This window comes from Ipomoea triloba, chromosome 4, assembly GCF_003576645.1.
Source record: "Ipomoea triloba cultivar NCNSP0323 chromosome 4, ASM357664v1".
In the NCBI taxonomy this organism is placed as follows: Eukaryota; Viridiplantae; Streptophyta; class Magnoliopsida; order Solanales; family Convolvulaceae; genus Ipomoea; species Ipomoea triloba.
The window spans coordinates 35,594,284-35,612,477 of record NC_044919.1 but is presented as its reverse complement, the minus strand read 5'-3'; the positions used below and the strand labels follow the sequence as shown (position 1 = coordinate 35,612,477).

Here is an 18,194-nt window from a genome sequence, read left to right as displayed (position 1 = left end):
AGCCACACCACACGTGCATTTCACTGACTTTTTTGAACTTTGGTTTCCATAAACTACTATTTGAGTTGTTCACATTAATTAGATCCCACTCTCAAGTCTGATCCAAATGAGCTTTGCTTTTGCTGCATCTCTTGTCCATTCCCATCAAACTCCCACATCTTTTGACGTATTATGTTTTGTTTTTTTTGCATCTATTGTCTCCATGGAAATAAGGTATGATCATATATATCCTTCTCTGAATCCAATGAGAATCTAGTACTCTTTCATTCGCTAATCACTTTTAACTTAAGATGATTATAGCAAAGCAGTTTTCGACACAGTTAATTTCTTCGCTAAATTATAGGCACCTAAGAGTAGTTGGTCTGATGATTTAAGTGGATTCTGTAGTGTTAAGGATTGATCCATCTAGAAGATTATGCTTTGACACAGCTAATTCCCTCGTTGAATTATAGACACCTTAAAAGTGGGATAGCTGGCCTGCGAATTTAAATCTACTATGTAGCCAAGGATCCATCCATTGACGTCGTTTGGTTACAACCACACCCCTAAGTCAACTGGTCAAAGGAGTGAAGTTTGGCAAAAGAGATCAGGGATCGACTTTCACTAGCGGTAGAGGGGGTTCCTTAGGCGCAGTGAGCAAAGGTCCATAGCGTGGGGACCCTTAGTGTTGGGGATTCAATCTTTTGGGAGAAGCATTAACTCAAACTTTTAACCTAGATGATTATAGCAAAGCATTAACTCAGAATTTTCACTATCAAACATAATGACTAATTCCCTCGCCGAATTGTAGACATCTCAAAAAGTGGGCAGTTGACCTAAGAATTCCCTTGCTGAATTATAAATACCCCTAAAAGTGGGGCAGTTGGCCTAGGATTTAAGACTATTCCGTAACCAAGGCCAAAGATCAACATTGGTGCCGTTTCCAAAATATAATACTCCATATTCTATAGTTTGGTGAGTGAGGCATGGAATGGTACAAATGAAATAGTAAGAAATGCTGAAATAATGGTACCAAAACTGAGTGATATGACCAAAGTGCCATAACACTAATAACATATATTAACCTCTAGAACATCCATGTATCTCTGCTATTAAGGTCTATAACTTCATATTATTGGTTTTGAGAGAAATACTGAAACAAAATTAAGGTTCTTAAATTACATCACAAGTAGTGCTGAGCTAAAGTCTATCATCTTCCCCTCGAGAGCGACTCGTTCAATTCCTCAGGTGATGAAGGGAAAAGCTCGATATAACGACTGCCTAGTGACATCCTATCCTTTGCTAGCGCCACTTTTGCATCTTCAGGATTGGCGAACTCCACAAAAGCTTCCCCGGTTGGCCTCCCTTCGAAATTTAGAGTGATATGAACCGATTCCTCGGACAAAACAAAATCTTTGAAGAATTCAATAATGTCATCCTTCGCTGCTGAATATGGTAGTCCCCTCATTCGCAGAACAGGGGTCACTTCAGTCAGGTCCTTCCCGTCTGAAGGTTTCTGCAATATTCTGGTTTCAAAACAAGTAAAGTTAAAGCCATTCCACTCAAATAGGGATTGACAAACTATAATGAAACGATTTTTCAAACAAGTCATCTATAACCCAATGCTGCAGTGCAATAAATGACGGTACAATGGATATGAAGCTACTCGACCGATTCTAAGGACCCAGCCAGATCACAAATTATTGCCTATTGGAAACCAAATCGGAACTGCATTCATGCCCTACACCAAATTAGACAAGAAGTGACACGTGGCTCACACATTGTTCATCAGTAACTTGAACCAGAATATCTTGGATTCCAATATACATACATATAGTTCGTCTTTGTTCTTATTCTTGACATATAAGGAGTAATCATGAAAGCTGAACCATGCAAGATGCAATTACATTATTTTCTGGTAACCTAGATCAATATTCAACACCATAACCTTTTGATAAATAACTAGTGTATTTTTCTTGAAAGAAATTAACTATTGCCATTATTATGGCAATTAAAAAAAATATAGCAAATTCCACTTTTAGTCCTTCGCTATTGTGGCATTGACACATTTAGTCCTACTCTTTTAGTTCTGCCACATTATATCCCCGACTTTCATTTGTTCGTCACAATTAGTCCTTTTAAAATTTTGTCATTTCCACCATTTAATACATATGGCAAACATGTAATTTCATTATTCAATTAAAAGAGTTCATAAGAGAAGGAGAGAAACTACATGTTAGGGAAAGAGACTTGAATGATAAAATTACATGTTAGCCCTCTCTATTAAAGCGTGAAATGACACAAATTTAAACGAAAGACTATTACTCATAATGCTCTAGATAAGTTTCATTTATTGTAGCCATTTCAATAAGTTTCTATATATGCATTCTACATATCAGAGCATAATACAGAAGAAAAATAAAAAAACATAATAAGTTGGTATTACATAAAGTTGATCAGATAGAATCTATGGCAGAGGTCATAGCTTTCTTCTTTATTTACCAGGTAATTTAATAATAGCCATTGCCTATTGCCACTAAATATTGAGTTCTTTGTTCCTTAAATGCATACACCAATTCTTGATCCATCTTTAAGAAGAAACCAATGAAGCTCCCTGAATTATATCTATTCTGAATATCAGTCATTAAAAAATGGTTGCGAAAAGGACATTATGATTTGTTTTGGTGTTATGGAAATTTTAATTAAAACTGCAGTCCCAATTGTCAAAGTAAAAGTCAAATGGCTATTTATAGCCTTAAGTAGGGTTTTAACTTTTAAATAATAACATATATTAACAAAGTAAAAGTCAAATTGCCAAAAAGGCCCAAAACGTCAAAAGAAAAAGGTGAAAACCCTCGAAAGTTGTGGCTGACTGGTGAGCGGCAATGGGTGAGCGGCGACAACAAGCAAGAAACAACTGGTGAGCGATGACAGGTGAGCGGTGATCAATGGCATCTCAGCAACTGTCACACCTCAAGCAACTAGCTGACGGAAGTGGTGAAGGGTGAGTAGAATTTTGTAATTTTGTTTGATTTTCCAATTTGGTTCTGAGTTTCAATTTACTATGTCGCCTTGTCCAAACAATATTACGGTTGTTTCACTCAAAGCTACGTCACTTTGAGCAAAACCCTAAAAAAGAAAAAAGAAAAAAAAAATCGACCAAGTACACCGACTAGGCCAACTAAAATGGTGCCTATTGCCTATTATGTTTCGGCCTAGGGGGGCCCTAGCACCTAGGCGGCTACCTAGGCCAAGTTTTACAACACTGAATCTAAATAGTTTTCAAACCTAGAGGAGACCACAAAATCGTGATAAGTATAATTGAGAAGTAAATCCTAACTAATCATTCAGTATTAGTTTCAATTTAAAGGAATGAACTTAGTGTCAAGTGAAAGGCGACAAAAAAATCTCAAAGTGAAAACTAACAAGCAATGAATAGGAAAAAGAGGAGGGATAAGCGAGAAAAGAAGAAAATTGTCACCTGCCCTTTGAGACTGTTTCCTCCAACTCTTCATGAGATGATGGGAAAAGCTCAATGTAGCGAGTCCCTATTGTCATCCTATCCTTGGCCATTGCAGCTCTTGAATCTTCTGCATCTGCAAACTCCACAAATGCGTCTCCAGTTGGCCTTCCCTCTGAATTAGCAATTATATTAATCGAGTCCTCTGGAAGTGAAAATTTCTTGAAGAACTCAATAATATCTTCCTTGCTAGCCGAGAATGGCAGTCCCCTTAGCCGTAAAACTCCAGTATGTTCTGCCAAGTCCTTCCCATCTTCAGAAGATCTAGCCCTTGGAACAGAATTACTGCAACCATCCGATTGTTCGTTGGCTATAGCCCTATAGTATTCCTGCTTCTTGCTCCTAAAAACTTCAACATATCTTCTACCGATGTTCTGCCTATTCCTCTGAAGAGCAAAATCAACTTGAAGGGGGTATCCCAAAACACAATAAGCTTCCCCTGTAAATCTTCCACCCTTGTGGACCAGAAGCACATCAACTACATCCAGACCATGCAAGAAATCCGCTATCTCACCCTCCGTGCAATCAAATGGGAGGCCACGAAGTCGAACAACAGGGAAAGGCGGAGGCTGGCCAATATAAGAGTATTCAGCAGGAGCGGGAGGAGCAGGATTGTACACATAACTCGACCCGGGCGGAATCGAGTAATAAGAGGAACCTTGATCCATTACGCGCTGCCTTTTCAGACCCATTTCTCGAGCATCACCACCATCCATAATTCTTCTGTATATCACAAGGAAAACAGTTTAAAGTTTAATGCCACTGCATACACTAGTCCCCTGGTAACAAAAGACAAGGGCTTTCTGGAATAGTTCAACCCAAAACTATCAAAATGGACAAAGGTAAAAAATAATAAGCATATGCCTACCTATTCATATCCACATTAAACACATAATTAAATACCATAAATATCAGACTGCATTCTATTTTTCCAAGTTACACTGCACAAACACTGCACAAAACCTTCAGAAAAAATAAAATCTAATTTTCGGTGTTTAGCAGTTAACCTATTTTCTGACTCATGTAAATACGAATAAAAATTAAAGGAGAAAAGATTAGATTTTTTTTTTAAAGAACAAAAAAAAAAAAAAAAAAAAAAAAAAAAAAAAAAAAAAAAAAAAAAAACTAAGCATGTAAATACTCCGTAGCCAAGAACAGAGCTCAGAATCTGCTACGACTATGAAATCAGCACCTCAGTTTATGGGAATTACAACTCCATACGAAAGATGTTAGCATGACATCAAATTCCAGTCAAAAAGATTTAAAAAATTTCATACCAAACAGCGCAGAATCAATAAAAAAAAAGGATTAAATTACTACAATCAAAGCAATACCCAGATCGAAATGTGTGATTAAAAGAAAATACATTACACAAATAAAATTGTGGGAAAAAACAAAGGAAATCTTGAAAGAAAATGAAGGAGAAAGAGCTCGTAGTTCCTACCCTCTGTAATACATTTTGTAAGCAATGATGGTTCCCGCAGCACTAACCGATCCCCTGTCCGTGTCTGAGGTTTTCTTTTTAGGGTTCTTCCTTCTTCGTTCCTGTTCCTGTTCTTCGGTTTCTAGCAAAGAAGCAGAGGCGCAATATGGGGGTTCCAATGCTATGAATTATGAAAGGTGCTCCTACAAAACGACGTCGTTAATACTTACATTGTATACTTGGGTCAATTGGGTGTTTTATTAATATATATCCTAAGACTAATAGAGTTGCTTACATTTCATCCAGGGGATTAATTATTATTTTTGACTGTAAAAATCTTAGTCTACACCCAAAAGAATTATAAATATCCTAGGACTAATGCAAAGGAATTAAGGATAACGCTTGCACTTGGTACATTCTATTTGTGCTACAAATAGTTGATTACAAACGTGATAATTCTCCTTCAATCATTTAATAAAATTATTAGAAAAGTGTTACAAAGTAATATATTAGTTGATATTAATATTTTATAGCAATAATATTCATTTGATGTTATTATAATACTATCTGATTGTTGTTTATATTTAAGTGTCGTCATGTCTAAAAAGGAAATATAAAGAACAGATTATTTTTTTCTTCTCTTTTCAATCACTTGATAGAATCAAAATACTCTCAACCTTTTTATTTCAAGAAGGAAGAACATGAGTAGAGTAGTAGAGGTGTCGAAGAATTTCGTTATAGATGTTATGATAACATAATAATACATATGGGTGCATCGAGCATTGAAAATGACGATGTCCAATTCGAGTGTGTTGCTGGGTATACTGACTTGGCTGACTTAGCAAAGTGGTTTGGGACAGTTAGGCTTCCGTTGAGCCACGCCACGGGATCAGGGACAGATTGGAGCTTAAGGCCTCATTCCCTCAAGGTGGACCGAATCCGAGAGCTCGAGCAATCAACCGCGGGGTCAAAGCCGTGTCGCTTTGCGACGACTATAGTACCATCGTCACATAGCATATCATCGTTCCCGACGTAGGCAGCATCATCACCCATTTAGGCCTATGCCATGTTCTATTCAAAAACTATTGAAATATGGCTATTTCTAAGCAACCAAACAAGAAAAAAATGAAGGTAAAATAACAGCTGCTTTTAAGTTCAAAACTTTTGAAGCCCATGTTGCAACATTGCTTATGTTTCAGCATTACCATTTTGCCAAAGCATTTGAGTAACTTTTGCCTGTCCAACTGTAACACAAACATTCTACATTAACATCAGTGAAGATTGCTGCCTCTCCCTAACAAAGTTTTAGGTGTTTTCTAAAGCTGTCTCTCTGTATCAAATCCTTTTTCTCTCAAGAATTTTATTCAAAGTTAATACACTTCTTGAGTTGCAAGAGATTTTCAGCTCCTAAGAAATTTCCATGGACCTGTTCCAGTTCCTATCCTGCAAATATTTAAGGAATAAGATGAACTTCTCGTTTATTTTTCATCAAAAACGCATAACGAGTTGATCAAACGAGGCACATTCTCACCTCCAGAACCCAGCCAGGGCTCTCAGACCCATATAAATGGTTAGTGCAACCCAGATTCCGACAAATCCAAACCACGACGAAAGAATGAACAATAAGATAATGCTGAAAATCGCCACTGTAACCTGCAGATACAAATGCAGCCAGCAGCTTTATTAGCAAATCTTTAGTATGAGTAACAATTTTCTTCTGATTTACCATGGAATAGGCAGAATATGCAAAGTCAGATGCACCAAAGTTAACTCCATCGAAAACGAAGGCCAAGGCATTGATTGGCTGAGAAGCTGCAACAAACTGCCAAGAAAAGGGAAAGTTTAGTTAAGCTAAGCCAGATATCAGTTTTTCAAATGTGATGTAAACTTTTCACAGAATAGACAATACCGGGATGCTAACGGCAATAAGGTTGATCACATTGGCGTCTTTCGTAAACAGTCTTGCTCCAAAATGTAAACCAACTCCAAGAAACATGGCTAGGATCAGCCCGAGCGCTATTCCTAGCTGCAACATCAAGAATTTCGATGTTTCCAAATTTAGATGACACCTAATTGCCTAAAGCATATATCAGATCGATGAAGCAAGGCGCACCTGTAGCACACGGGATGCAGTTGCAGCCGCCCTACTAAACTCTTTCTTAGCGAACGCACTCGCTAGTATTGCCTTCAGAAGTAACAATCATCAGTTAAACCAACGGTCAAATTCAATAGACAATTAGTAGTCGATTTGCACGAGAGTCACTTATAAGTTCTAACCTGTCCAGCTACAGCCAACCCGTCAGCTAGAAGAGACGTCGCTAACCAGACCTGCAAGCACACCTGGAACGCAGCCATTTGTGTTGATCCTAGTCGGGCAGCTAACGATGCAGCTAAGGTTACACAGAACGTAACGGCTATGACCCTCATCAGTAATAGAAAGCCTGAATTTTCAGTATAAGTTAAAGCAAGTGGAATATGTTTAATTAACTTTCAATTACTCAAATTGACAAATAACATCAAGACAAGCCTCACCGTTTCTAAGAAATCGGCCAAATTGAAGGTATTTGAGACTAGGAGGAATTAAATCAACTTGCTCCGTTAATCTCCAAAAAAGTATAATTGAAATAATGTACCTATAACAGCAATTCAAACGAGAAATTATTTTGGCAGTTTCATCTCAATTCTCAAGTCTGTATCTTTATGTGCCTTGTAGAACTTACTGAGATATGACATGGGAAATAGCTGCCCCTCGAACGCCTAGACGGAAAACGAAGATAAATATAGGGTCCAAAATTATGTTGGTTAAATCCCCCACCACTGAAAGAGAGAAAAAGCACAAGTGAGAAATATTCCCACATTTCTTTCTGCTAGAAATGAAGAGTAATTACATCTGTTTCATTTGCTTAAGTGCTAGTTTTCGCCTTTCTTAACTGCTTACCAGTAGCAAAAAGGGGAGTTTTCGTGTCCTTAAATCCTCGGAAAACCCCCTGCATGGCTAAAGACAAAAGAACCGCTGGAGCGCCAAGTGACCTCAACGCCAAGTACTGCTGTGCAGGTTTTAACATCGGTGAGCCCTGTCAATGCCAAAAACACACTTCAAAATCGATCATTTTGAACAATTTCACAGTTCCCTCACTCTCCCAAATTAAAGCCCAACTCACAGATTTGATCCCCATGAATTTCAACACGGGCTTTGCGCCCGTGATCAACAGCACTGCTTGAATTAGGCCAAGGATGCCACCAATGATCAGAGCTGATGAGGCTGATGGGATGTAGCGCTTTTCGTTGTTAGGAGCTACCACTTCAAAGGCGTTAGCAATCGGTTCAGATGCAAATGCACTCTCTTCAGAACCTAATCAGTAACAGATCAGAGACAATTCGAGTCAAACAAACCAATTCAACAGATCATACAACAATAGGTAACACAAAATGGACTGCTGGCATACCATTTTCTGGTATCAACTTTTTACTTTCACTCCCTGCAGATATTGATCCTACATCCAAACTTTCAGTGTCCTGTGAAATCGAGCCGCTTTTCCTGATAGTATCTTCCTCGGCAACGAAAGAGGTAGTGACGCTGACAAGGGGAAATATTGCGATTCTCGATACTTGGTTGAACACAGCAATAGAAACTCCAACAGCAGCAAGCTCAACTGAGCCTGCACCATTAGTACATGAACTTATAGAATGGTACAAAACAATAAACTTCATGTTAGGATCAAGCGTTTATCACTACGCCAAAAAGCTATAGCTAATAACGAATGCCCAACTTTATCCCTGACATCACATTTTCGAGAGGCAGGGTGCTGGACTGCCCTTTACTGGCTTCCGTCCAATAATCCCTCTAGCTACCAATTGATGGACTTGACCCTTTACTGGCCTCCACTCGAAACTTAATTTCCTTGCAATGATTTGTATATATTCTATTGAAAACCATGTAAGTAAGTAATGATTTACAAATCAAGAAACATATATAGTACCTATTTGGCCTATGAAAGCTGTGTCAACCAGAGATGCAATAGGATCAGCTGTCAAAGCTAGTGCTGCAGGGAGGGCAATCCTGGCTATTTCAACACCCAGCTCATCTAGCTTGAAAATTGATCTGCTTTCACCTTCAAATATGTTAACAAAATACACAGAACAGAACACTCCTCTTCCTTATATAATAACCATTCTGGAGAAAATTTTCATTATATTTGTAATTCAATGCAATCAAGAATTGGGAAAGGGAATGAAAGAAACTCTCACCTTGCATCCCTGAAGAAAATGAAGAGAGGGATTTTCCCATTATCTGAACATGCAACTTCCTTCTCTGCCATTCTCCTAACACCCAAAATCCTTTTAAAAGCCTTCAAATAGCTGCCACCTTAGCTTCCTTTTCCTGCCCAAAAAAAAAAAAGTTGAATTTCTGAAGTGAAATGTCTAGACTGCAAAATAAGTAGGCTTAAATAGCTGAGAAAAATCATTCTGGGTGGCATGTTTTTCCTTACACCCACCTTTTCTTTGTTAAAAAGATGAAAGAAAAAGCATGAACTCAGTATAAATTCTTGTCCAAGATGGAAGATGACCAATAAGCCAACCCAGACTGTGAAGTCAGATCTCAGAAGACTTGCCACATAAACCTAGTTTGTGAGTGGTTCGCAGTAAATAAAAATCTAGTCTTTATTAATTAGTTGAGCATTTATGATTTAGTCCTTCACAATTCTGTGGGGTCTAGGTGTGAAAACATCTGGAATGGACGATTTTACTTTTTTGTCACAATTAAGATGGTTAAAGGAGTTATCTGGTCAGATGCTATATAATTGTGTAAATTTGTAAGCCTCCAATTTGGATTAAATGCATAAACCTCCTAGTTAGTCTTTACCCACACAGATGATGTCACATCTCAGAATCTTGATAATTTTCATGGACAGAAATGTTTTTTGTGTCATAGATGGTACCTTTTCCTCAAAGTCCTCAACCACACATGACAACTTACATTAGCATTCACTAATAATCCTAAAACGCTAGTTTGATTAATGATTAGTGGCGCGTAAATTGCTGCAGTATTACGGTCTTTTTAGTACTTTTTGTTTGTTTTTTGTAGTTTTTCCTGTTTGGACAGAGAGAGAAGAGTTTGTTGCAGGCATGGACCAGAGTTGGGTCCCCTATAGGGACTGTAGGATTTCCATTTTCCCAGAAAACCAAAGTCGTGATACGGCAAATGACATGTGTCCTAACCGATGTATTGAGGAAACAACATAGCATTGCACTTGCCGTGGTTGACACTTGACAGTTTTGACACGGACGGTTCTCTCGATACTTCTTGGCTGCCGTTGCCGGAAAGTTTCTCCACTTTCTTTTCCCAGGCATGAAAACCTTTGGAATCCAGTAATAGACAAAATATAAAATAGGGAAAATGACACTTTTTTCCCCTATGTTATGTGCTTATAGCACTTTTTTCCCCTGTGTTATTAAAGTGGCAGTTTTTCCTCCTGAAATGTTAAATTGACATTGTTACCCTTAAAAATAATTATTTCATTTATTTTTCTTCTCCAACAAATTATTACTTATAGGTATGGATGATCACGATTCGGTTCGAACCTAACCAAACACTGTAGCAATCATACCGAAATAGTATGGACGGTTCTAGTTACGATTCAGAACCGAAAAAATAAAATTAAATAATTATTGAACCGTGAACCGGAACTTAACCGCAGTCATATATAGTAAAAATGATCAAACACTTATTTTGATAAATCGGTACGGTTCGGTTCCAATTTCGATTTTGAACCGCCAATCAAAACTTATTTATTTATTTATTTTTATAATTTTATTTCTAATTTAAAAATAGTCTAAACTCAACAATTATTTTATTTTATTTTTTCGGTTCTGAATCGTAACCGTAACCGTCTATACTATTTAAGTTCAATTGCTACAGTGTTCGATTAGGTTCGTATCGAACTGTGATCTTCCATACATATTAGTAATAATTGGTTGGAGAATAAAAATAAATGAAATGGTTGTTTTTAAGGGCAAAAATGTCAATTTAATATTACAAGGGAGAAAACTACCACTTTTAAAATAATTGAGTGGGAAAAACTGCCACTTTAATAATACAGGGGGAAAAAGTGCCATAAGCACATAACATAGGAGGAAAAAGTGTCATTTTCCCTATAAAATATTTATATGTTTAAAACAACGAAAAATTACAATTTTTTGTCTCTAAGTAATAGGATAATTTTAGAATTTGTCTCTGATTGCGGGTTTTGTTCACTTTTCATCATAAGTTATCATTAGTGTTGCACTTGTTGTCCTTTTGTGCTCACTTTTCATTCCTAAGTTTTTCATACAGGTCAAAAAAATCTCAACCCAAACCGTGGTATACGGGTTGGCACGCTAAACAGGTCAACATGCATTAATTAAAAAAATATTTATCTAAATGTTTTTTTAAAAAAGATCTATTTTATTGTTATAACTAATAAATTCACACTTACAATTTACAAATTGTATAATTTGTATTTTGTAGAATTGTAGTTTCGTATTTAAAAATTAAAATAGTAAAGAAAATATAAATTACTAAAAAATAAAAATTGTTTAGTGAATGTGTTTAGTTATTTACCTAGTCAGTTGAGGCATAGAGCAGTGGAGCAGCCGAACAACTCTCGGTCCCCCACAGAGTCACAGAGTCACGGAGTAGTGGTTCTCGATTTTTGTAGTGTTGTATTGGAGTCTAGAGGAGTGAAGCAGCCAGTCGTCGTTTTCCTCGTCCAAATCGTCGATGTAGCACCGCCGTTGCGTGCCGGTGTGAGTGAGTAGAGTAGCAGACTCGTAGTCGCAGCCGCAGGAGTGAAACGCTAATAGCTAAGCTAATTAGGGATTTTAGGTTTATTCCCTTTTACGGCCTTACTAGTTGTCTGGTTTAGATTTTTTTAGGGATTTTATTTATAACTTATTTAGGTTTTTTTTTTTAAATGTACGAGGTTACCCGGGTTCATCAACCCGTTTAACCCATATCCAATACGGGTTAAGCAGCCGTGTCGGGTCGGTCGGGATTTCTCCCACCCAATCCGTGCAAAACATGTGTTAAACGACATATGTGTTGACTAAGTCTCTGCCTATATCTACTTTTAAGAAATATGTTCATAAAATTGAGATGTGTATGCCACATTTGAAGAGTATATATTGATGATCATTATTCCATAATCTTTCATTGTCCCCTCCTTCTGATTACAAATTCAACAACCCGATTAACTTGGATGAGGTTGCTAACAATTGTTATTGGTATTTGTAAAAGAATATATTGAATATTCGTTTTATTATCAATTTTGGTATTTTGGTATGTGGATAAAAGTAGAATTGACCACCAACTTTATACTTTATAGGCAGCCTATAATATTTTAAATCAGTAAGAAAATAAGTATCTAATGTGTGTTTTGCTTTGTTTTGTTTTGTTTTGTTTTTTGTTTTTGTTTTTTTTTTGTTTTGTTTTTTTTTTTTGAAAACGTGTGTTTTGTTAAGAATTCTTGAAAGATTATCCAAATTTTCATATATTATTTGAATGATGAAGAATTATGCATGTGAACTTGCTAGTCAACGAATAAATTTGATATGAATAATGGATGTGGTAATACATAATGGATTTAGAGAATAAAATGGACACCAATTCAATTTATGGTAAGTGATAAAAGTGAGGTGCAAATAATTATTGGTTAGTTAGTTGGTACTATCTATTTGTACATAAAGACCCGTGAAATAAAAATACCTTTTTAAAATTGAAACGGTTACGTTACATTTTTTTGGTCTTTACCTAACGCATGAGTGATGTGCGTATAGCATTTAGGACATGATATCTACTTCATCCAAAAAGTTAATTTGATATGAAAAATTAAAAAAAGATTAAAGCCTTCACAAACGAAAAGTGCAATTTTCCTTTAAAACAATTAAGTGGATTATTAATATAGTTGTAGTGTTTGAGTAGAGTTGTACAGTTGTAGTGTTTGAGTAGAGCTGTCAATACGGGTCAGCCCGGCCCATACGGGTTGGCCCATCAGGTGTTGACAAAAACGGGCCGGTCAGTTTTTCATACAGGTCGGAAAAATCTCAACATAAACCATGCTATACGGGCTGACACGCTAAACAGGTCAACATGCATTAATTTTTAAAAAAAAATATTTATCTAAATGTTTTTTTTTTAAAAAATTATTTAATTGTTATAATTAATAAATTCCCACTTACAATTTACAAATTGCATAATTTGTATTTTGTAGAATTGTGGTTTTGTATTTAAAAATTAAAATAGTAAAGAAAATATAAATTACTAAAAAATAAAAATTGTTTAGTGAATGTGTTTAGTTATTTACCTGGTCAGTTGAGGCGTAGAGCAATAGAGCAACCGAACAACTCTCAGTCCCCCACAGAGTCACGGAGTAGTGGAGTAGTGGTTCTCGATTTTTGCAGTGCTGTAGTGGAGTCTAGAGGAGTGGAGCAGTGGAGCAGCCAGCCGTCGTTGTCCTCGTCCAACTCGTCGATGTAGCACCGCCGTCGCGCGCCAGAAAGAGTGAGTAGAGTAGCAAACTCGTAGTCACAACCGCAGGAGTGGAACACTAAAGCTAAGCTAATTAGGGATTTTAGGTTTATTCCCTTTTATGGCCTTACTGGTTGTCTGGTTTATATATATATATTTTTTAGGGATTTTATTTATAATTTATTTAGGTTTTTTTTTTTAAAAAATGTATCGGGGTTACCCGGGTTCATCATCAACCCGTTTAACCCATATCCAATACGGGTTAGGTCGGGATTTCTCCCACCCAACCCGTGCAAAACGCGTGTTAAACGGCATATGTGTTCACTAAGTCCCTGCATATATCTACTTTTAAGAAATATGTTCATAAAATTGGGATGTCTATGCCACATTCTGAAGAGTATATATTGATGGTCATTATTCCATAATCTTTTCATTGTCCCCTCTTTCTGATTACAAAGCCAGCAACCCGATTAACTTGGACGAGGTTGCTAATTAATAAGTGTTATTGGTATTTGTAAAAGAATATATTGAATATTTGTTTATTATCAATTTTGGTATGTAAATAAAAGTAGAATTGACCACCAACTTTACAGGCAACCTATAATATTCTAAATCCGTAAGAAAATAAGTATCGAATGTGTGTTTTGTTTTTTTTTTGTTTTTTTTTTTGTTTGCTTGTTTTTTTTTTTTTTTTTTTTTTTNTTTTTTTTTTTTTTTTTTTTTTTTTTTTTTTTTTTTTTTTTTTTTTTTTTTTTTTTTGAAAACGTGTGTTTTGTTAAGAATTCTTGAAAGATTATCCAAATTTTCATATATTATTTGAATGGTGAAGAAGTATGCATGTGAACTTGCTAGTCAACGAACTAAATTTGATATGAATAATGGATGTGGTAATACATAATGGGTTTAGAGAATAAAATGGACACAATTCAATTTATGGTAAGTGATAAAAGTGAGGTGCAAATAATTAATGGACTAGTATTGATTAGTTTTTTTTTTTGAGTAATACTGACTCTATTACAATGTAGTATCTGTTCATAGCTACTTTCTCAACCTATTGAAGCACAAAGAGTCAACAGTTGCCTCCGTATCATCCATGTGAGAGGGTAAACCGGGACACCGGATGCCACTAGACCACAAGGTCTTTGGCAGTATTGTATTGATTAGTTAGTTGGTACTATCTATTTGTACACAAAGACCCGTAAATTAAAAATACCTTTTCAAAATTTAAACGGTTACGTTACATTTTTTTGGTCTTTACCTAACGCATGAGTGATGTGCGTATAGCATTTAGGATGTGATATCTACCTCATACAAAAAGTTAATTTAATATGAAAAAAAAAATTTTTAAAACGCTCACAAACATGTGTGAGACAGTCAATTAATAATTACTTACGTTTTGTTTAAATAATTTGTTATACGTTTTGTTTAAATAATTTGTGATAGCATATGATATACATGTACCTTAATCGCACTAATTTTTTCGGCCTTGTAGTTCAAATAGCTTTGTAATGTTCAAAAACCAAACAATATTGTTTTTTTCTTTTCTTCCTTTTGAATTGAAGCCATGAAATTCCATTCAAGAAAACAATTTCAAGTCACTAGACTACAAATTCAATAATAACATTGTCATGCTTTGTTAGTTAATGTTTGTATTAATTAATCATTAAACGAATTCATTATTAATTCAAAAAATAATTACCAGACTTTTGAGAAGGAGAATATTATTATAAGTAAAGTAGCAATAATATGCAAGGTGATGCTCAATCCACTAAATGGAATCAATTTTAGTGGATCAAATTGCTCTGATCAGAATATCAGATCATCCATCTATGTAGAGATTAGAGAATGTGGCATTTCAAAAAGCCATTCCTTTACTCACAAAAATCAATGTGTCACTGTTGCAATTGTACTAACAAACAATACTATAAATGATCCATGTTGTTCATAAACCCATTGTATTACTCATAATATGTGTCCCCTTTAACACATAATCTAATTATCTAATACCCAAAAAGATTTAGTGCCAATTTAAATAGCATCCAACTCACCATACCACATCCAATCATCTAAGAGACTAAGATTTTAATTTATAATCTAAGAAGGATGATTTAGCCAATGACCTTGTGGTCTAGTGGTACGAAGTGACTCTTCCAAATGAGAGATTATGGATTCGAGAAAGTAATTATGAGTAGATACTAAATTGTAACAGAGTCAGTAACACTAAGAAAAAAGAGAGTGCGATTTATTATATTAAGAATTAGGTCTAGATGAAGTAAACTTCCCATTGAATGTTAGTTGGATGACTTAAGGGTGCTATATAAATTAGCATTCTCATGATAACTTAAATATTCTATTAAAGAACTTAAACCTAAAAGATGACAATAAAAAAGTAATAATAGCATGCAAGAAAAAGATGATTTCTTTTGTATTAATATTATAGGGTGATGGTTCACAATTACATAAGTTTTCTCTTAGCGAATATTATTTTATCAAATTAAGGATGTGAAAATCAAATCTTGCATACTTATTCAGATGCCAAAATATTCTATTTATACAATTTTGTCATTTAGCTATAGTGAATAGGAAAGGAAAACATGGTATGGTAGTTGATAGGGTAATACGAATTCCCATACCTACCGCGCACGGTAGACGAGCCGACGACACCTTCCCGACCTGGCAACGCTGCTCCGACCTCACGACTCTTCCCGACCTCCCGGACTAGCCGGTCAGCATGGAGCCCAGCGGCCTTCCTCTTTACCGACAGGTGTATGGCCGTAAGGCGGGGGTAGCGGTCGACAGTGCATGCGCCCCACGTGTACCCCATGCCGAAGGCCCGGAACTCTTAATTCGAGCCTCCCCTATAAATACCCGCATTTATGGAGAAGAGGGGACTTTTAGCTACCCAAAAGACGCACGAGAACCGATTCCCGGCCTTACTTGAGTCCCGGGCTCGTATCTTTATGTTTTGGGCAATATAATAAGATCACGCGTACTACATACCTACTTTCCTCCTGAATTCACCGCATCAGTAATAATAGTTCCCCATGCTACGTATTGCTTCACATGTTTTGTCAATGGCTGTGTTTGGCAGAGCTTATTTAAGAGCTTATAGCTTATTTTAAGCTACTAATAACTTATAAGCTTTGTTTGGTAATGCTCTCAAAATAAGCTAGTAGCTTAAAATAAGAGCTTATTTTGAAACGCTACTTCAGGTAGCTTTTCAAAAATAAGCTAGTAGCTTCTTAAATTTTTTCCATCTTTATCCTTATTATTTTAAATAAATGACATCATTTATCTTTCTCAATTAAAACTCTTTTAGCATTTTTTCTTCAATATGTTTCGTTGTAATTTTAATTTGATATTTGTGTTAACAATAATTTTTGTATGAACTAATTTTATGAATTATAAATATTTTGTTTTACTTTATATATTTTTAAATATATGTTCTTACTTTATATTTTATTAAATTATATTGATTTCATTATTTTATATTTTAATATGTAAACCGCAACCTATTTAAATTTAAAATTATTTAACTTTTATGTAGATGTCCTTTTTAGTCTTTTTACATTTATCAACTTATCAAAAAGTTAATTTTACCAAACACTTTTAAGCATAACAACTAGCTCACAACTCTTCAGATTTCAGCTTCGAGCTTATAGCTTTTCAGCTTTCAGCTACCATTTCAGCTAGGTTTGCCAAACATAGCCAATGTACCAAAATTTCCGCTACGTTCCCCATGCTTTTTTTTTAATTATAATTAATTATTTTATTTAAAAGTATTTTTTTAAAAAATATTTTTAAAATTGGTAACTGCGACATCAACCCACGTACTTTCAGGTAAATATGTCATTTTGAATTGAATTGCATAAATTTGTTTTGAATTACATTATTTTTGAGTTCGATGGCCTAATTGCAGTTTGGTGTGCAGTTACACAACTTATTTGACACTTATTCCTTTAGTAAATAATAGAAAAATGACAACTTACCTTCATTCCATGTGTACCCAATCTCATCCAACTCGCATTTATTGGTTTAATTTGGATATAAAAATCTATTTTTTGCGATTAGTGAGTTAGATTAAATATAAAATTGCACATAGATGTTACTTTATCCAATTTGATCCATTTTACATTTTAATATAATATTTATAATTCATATTAGTATGATAGTGCAAAATAATAAAGTCAATTTTATAATATATGTAGTGTAATTTTAATTTGTTAGCTTTACATGATGTAGATGTGACTTATTATATTATTCCAATTTTATTCAGTACAGAATGTCGCATTTCAAAATAAAAAGCATTGCTTTACTCACAAAATCATATGTCACTGTTGCAAGTGTACTAACAAAGAATACTATAAATGCCCCATGTTGTTGATAAAACCATTGTATTTGCTCATAAAATGTGTCCCTTTTAGAGAGAATCTAATTATCTAATACCTAACAAGATTTAGCTAGTGTCATTCTTTTAAAGCATCCAATTCAATATACCGCATCCAATCATCTACGGAGTAATTGACTAAAACTTTATAACATAAGTAGTACCATTTGTAATATTAAGAATTAGGTCACAAAGCCCGAAAGAGATTAAGTGAGTGGAATATGCAAAATTACAACGTATGTACGATGATATGCAAAAGTACATATGATAACTAACCGTCTTGAATGCAATTTTACATATCATCAGATGCTTTTTATAATTTTGCACAATTCAATTTTAAAGTTACAAATTTTGAGTGTGTTTACATATAATGAAATGC

At 35.2% G+C, this 18,194-nt stretch overlaps 2 protein-coding genes across 2 annotated transcripts; both read right to left on the bottom strand.

The window, feature by feature from the left end:
• Positions 1–1,003: 1,003 nt before the first annotated feature.
• LOC116014829 (heterogeneous nuclear ribonucleoprotein F-like) lies at positions 1,004–5,093 on the bottom strand. Its single transcript, XM_031254786.1, has 3 exons — positions 4,944–5,093; positions 3,461–4,222; positions 1,004–1,505 (listed from the first exon to the last, which is right to left on the bottom strand). Exons 1-3 carry the CDS (start codon positions 4,955–4,957, stop codon positions 1,190–1,192), a joined length of 1,092 nt encoding a protein of 363 aa, XP_031110646.1. The 5' UTR covers positions 4,958–5,093; the 3' UTR covers positions 1,004–1,189.
• A 549-nt stretch (positions 5,094–5,642) lies between these two features.
• Positions 5,643–9,536, bottom strand: LOC116015356 (protein DETOXIFICATION 42). The gene is made up of 14 exons (XM_031255395.1): positions 9,419–9,536; positions 9,171–9,303; positions 8,903–9,024; positions 8,369–8,581; positions 8,084–8,274; positions 7,861–7,996; positions 7,643–7,739; positions 7,455–7,555; positions 7,200–7,363; positions 7,036–7,107; positions 6,832–6,948; positions 6,649–6,744; positions 6,454–6,575; positions 5,643–6,365 (listed from the first exon to the last, which is right to left on the bottom strand). The coding sequence occupies exons 2-14, from the start codon at positions 9,239–9,241 to the stop codon at positions 6,323–6,325; spliced, it is 1,545 nt and encodes a 514-aa protein (XP_031111255.1). The 5' UTR covers positions 9,242–9,303; positions 9,419–9,536; the 3' UTR covers positions 5,643–6,322.
• Between the last annotated feature and the right edge of the window lie 8,658 nt (positions 9,537–18,194).

Bases quoted from the DNA above. Each gene is read 5' to 3' on its own strand.
- LOC116014829 (XM_031254786.1), bottom strand. The intron at 1,506-3,460 runs GTGACAATTTTC...TTTTGAAACCAG, and splicing joins GAAACAGTCTCAAAGGGCAG to AATATTGCAGAAACCTTCAG.
- LOC116015356 (XM_031255395.1), bottom strand. From the start codon at position 9,241: ATGGCAGAGAAGGAAGTTGCATGTTCAGATAATGGGAAAATCCCTCTC. The intron at 8,582-8,902 runs GTACTATATATG...CTAATGGTGCAG, and splicing joins AGCTTTCATAGGCCAAATAG to GCTCAGTTGAGCTTGCTGCT. The intron at 6,745-6,831 runs GTATTGTCTATT...TTTTCTTGGCAG, and splicing joins TTATTGCCGTTAGCATCCCG to TTTGTTGCAGCTTCTCAGCC.